At 25.8% G+C, this 3,560-nt stretch overlaps 1 protein-coding gene across 1 annotated transcript; it reads right to left on the reverse strand.

Moving 5' to 3' along the window:
* Positions 1-1,875: 1,875 nt before the first annotated feature.
* Positions 1,876-2,688, reverse strand: LOC106773109 (mitogen-activated protein kinase kinase kinase 17-like). Its single transcript, XM_014659798.1, has one exon. The coding sequence runs from the start codon at positions 2,686-2,688 to the stop codon at positions 1,876-1,878; it is 813 nt and encodes a 270-aa protein (XP_014515284.1).
* Between the last annotated feature and the right edge of the window lie 872 nt (positions 2,689-3,560).

Consider the following 3,560-nt stretch of genomic DNA (forward strand, 5'->3'; position numbering starts at 1 on the left):
ACAACAAGAATGGGATTGATGAAAAGGTGTTCCCAATCACATATGCAGTCACACTGTAATGTCCATTTAGTCTCTCACGTTCAAACACCTGGACGACCAATCACAAGGAGAGAACAAAAACTGAATAGTTTATAAATTTGAAAACAGCAAAATAGGACATCACAATTTCTTTTTACTACGATGCTATTTCTCACAAAATATAATCCACTTGTATGTTTTATGCCAGTTCATTAGAAGTAACTGGGATGAATACTTTACTATAATTCAGTTTATCTATTTGGAAAACATAAAAGGGTTGAATCACTTCTTTCTCAATTTCTTGGTTCATTTCAGATTATTTGTACGAATTTACAAGGATCTCAATCACTTCTTTAGTGGGTATTGTTTCCTTCCCTTCTAACTCAGTGTCCTGATAAATAAAAGACATTTCATTTTTACTTAAGTTATAAGTGTTAATTTGACTACAATTTTGAAGAAGAGAAAAGTTAAAACATTAAAACACAAAAAGAAAACTTATATATAGAGAGTATAAATATGATGACTAATATGAAAGACTTGTTTTAAGATTTGGAATAATTTTAATAGTAATTAAAGTAAATTGTTAAATATTTTAAATATGGCGTGACATAACAAAATTTATGAAATTTGAGTTAAAAACCAAACAACTGGTGTACTAATAAGCATTCATGAGCGTTTCTTCGCCAGCTGAATTCTCCTTGTTTCGGTTTCGGAAAATAAACAATGGTATTTTGACATTAAAAAATAGCCTTTATAATTTTTCATTTGTAAATAGAATTTTGTAATAAAAGAAGGTACAAGGAATATTTTTAGTAAGACTTTGTCAACATAGTTCGAAGACGAAATGAGGGAAGGAAATAAAGACAAGAAATCGAAGTAAGATAATCAATATGGAGAGAGAAAGATGTAAAAGGCAGTAGTGTTAAAATGTTATATGACTTTTTGGTTTTATAAATATTGACACTCTATTTTCTTATAGAGAATATTTATCACAAAAGGTAGTGTAGATAAAAAAAAATTATTTAAGAAACTCTTATAAAAATTTCCTATTAAATCTGAAGTTTGATTCACTCCATTAATTAACTAATTAGTTTAAGTTTAGTGATAACTCATTGAATTAACTAATTTAAGTTTAATGTCAAAATCCAAAAGAACACCAGATTCACTGGATTAATTAGAGTTTAAGTAACGTCAAGATAAAAAATATTAAGCTCAAAATTAGTGTCGCAAAGTTCATTTTTAAATTAAAAGAGAATTGTATTTGCTTCATTAAATTGTATTTGTTTGATTTTCTTAAAAAAAATACCTGCTAAGGCATCAAGAAGTGTTGACTTTCCAGAACCAGAAGGACCCATTATTGCCAAAAGTTGCCCATAATTGATAACCACAATGGAGAAACAATGCATTATTTCTTCTTTTCATTCCACTGAAGTGATTTTATGTGTTTGATAACTTTAATTAATTGATTGAGATCAATAAATTTATTAATAAATGTTTTTTTTTGAAAAACGTAAGAGTTAGTTAAAATGTAATATCGAAACTTTTTATATTTTAAAAGCTTAGAAATTATTATTTTGTTTTGTTTCTATTGAAAAAATGTTCTTCCGTCATCGTCAGCAATTCAAATTCTATTACCGGAGTACTACTAAATCACACAAACATTATTTACTAATTTTTTAAAAACTAATCAACACAGTAATAAACAAAAGTGCTAGGTTTACAATAAAAAGAAATATACTATGTCTATAATGTACTTAAATTTATCAATATATAAGTATTTAATTAAATGGATACATCTAATATACATAATCGATGATGTTGAATATTCTAAGGATTATATGTAATCGATGATGTTGATTATTTCTTTTGAATAAAAGGATGATTCAGAAGCATTTTAGCCGTCCATCTTTGTTGAGGATCATTCATTAAACATTTTCTCAAAAAATCCTTGCAATCATAACTAAGTTTATCTGGTATCTTTGGTACTTCTTCAGAAAATGCAAGCTTGCACAATAATTGGTTTGTGGATTCAAAGTTCCACCATTCTCGAAGTCCAGTGCTCATCTCAATAACAATGCATCCCAGAGACCATATATCTAAAGGTGTTTCCTTAAAACCTCTAACTGATTCNGGTGACATGTAATAGGGTGTCCCTCTGAACTTGATCTCTCCTAAATCAGTATTTGCCTCTTCGCTAGTCTTAGACAATCCAAAATCAGAAATCTTTAGTTGATATTTTATATGACGATCCGATGAATGAAAAAGGAGAATGTTATCTGGTTTAAGATCACCATGAACAATTCCCTTCTCGTGCATACAATAAAGTCCCTTGAGAATCATGTGAGTGTAGACTACCACTTCCTTGTCAGAGAATAACTCTATCTTTATTAAATTGCCCAAAGAACCATAAAGGGCATATTCCATGAAAAGGTTATAAGTTAACTTATCTCCTTCAACAATGATTTTATAATAGTGACATTGCACAATCCCTTTACAACCCAATAATAAATCAAAAATCTTTTTCTCCCTTACCATTGATGCAGAAGAACTTGTCTTCATTGCTAAGAGTGAAACTTTCGAATTTTGTTCTTGTGTAAAACGTAGAAGAACAAGATACACTTTGCCAAATGAACCTTCCCCCAAAACTCTCAACTTCATCCACTCAGCCATATCTTCAAAATTTTCTAAGAGATACCTGTTGAAATACAAAAGTTCTTCTATGTATATATAAAGTAATTTGATAATTTTGAAAAAATCAATATTAATATATAAAAGATAAAAGATATGTTTAATAAAAATTAATTATTATCTACAAATAGATTAAAGATAAGATAGTTAATAAGAAAATTATTATTAATGATCCTATCTAAAATATTAAAGATATAAAATATAATATAATTGCATAGAAAGAAAAATAAAATATGGAAAATATTTAAATTATAATATATAAAATTAATATTTTATAAGAAAAATGATATATATGATATAGATTCATCGAAACTAATTTCATATATATATATATATATATATATATATATATATATATATATATATATATACTTTTAGTTTTTAATAATAATTGAAGAATTTGTATAGTAGTGATAACGGAATATGCAGTTAATGTTAATAACACCGCTCTAATATATTCAATCCTATTAATAAAAAAATTAAGCTCTTTATATTAATATATTAACGATAGTTAAATTGTTAGGAGATAAATAGAAATTTATAATTTAAATATCAGTTATCACTCAGAAACAAATTAAAGATCAGATAAGAAAATAATTATATTTTAAATTGAATAATATAGATTTATTTTAATATAACTAATTCAGTTACAAGATTCCACGAAATATCATTTAAAATATATTATTATAATGGATATTTAAAATGTAAAAATAACTATTAACTTATTCTTATAGATTAAAATTCTATTTGATTAAATAATGATAAAATATCATCTATGAAACAAAATATGATAAGATTATTAAATAATTACATGGAGTTAATAACCCTATATTATCTTTTCCTTTCACTAATTG

Source organism: Vigna radiata, chromosome 9 (genome assembly GCF_000741045.1).
Source record: "Vigna radiata var. radiata cultivar VC1973A chromosome 9, Vradiata_ver6, whole genome shotgun sequence".
Classification (NCBI taxonomy): Eukaryota; Viridiplantae; Streptophyta; class Magnoliopsida; order Fabales; family Fabaceae; genus Vigna; species Vigna radiata.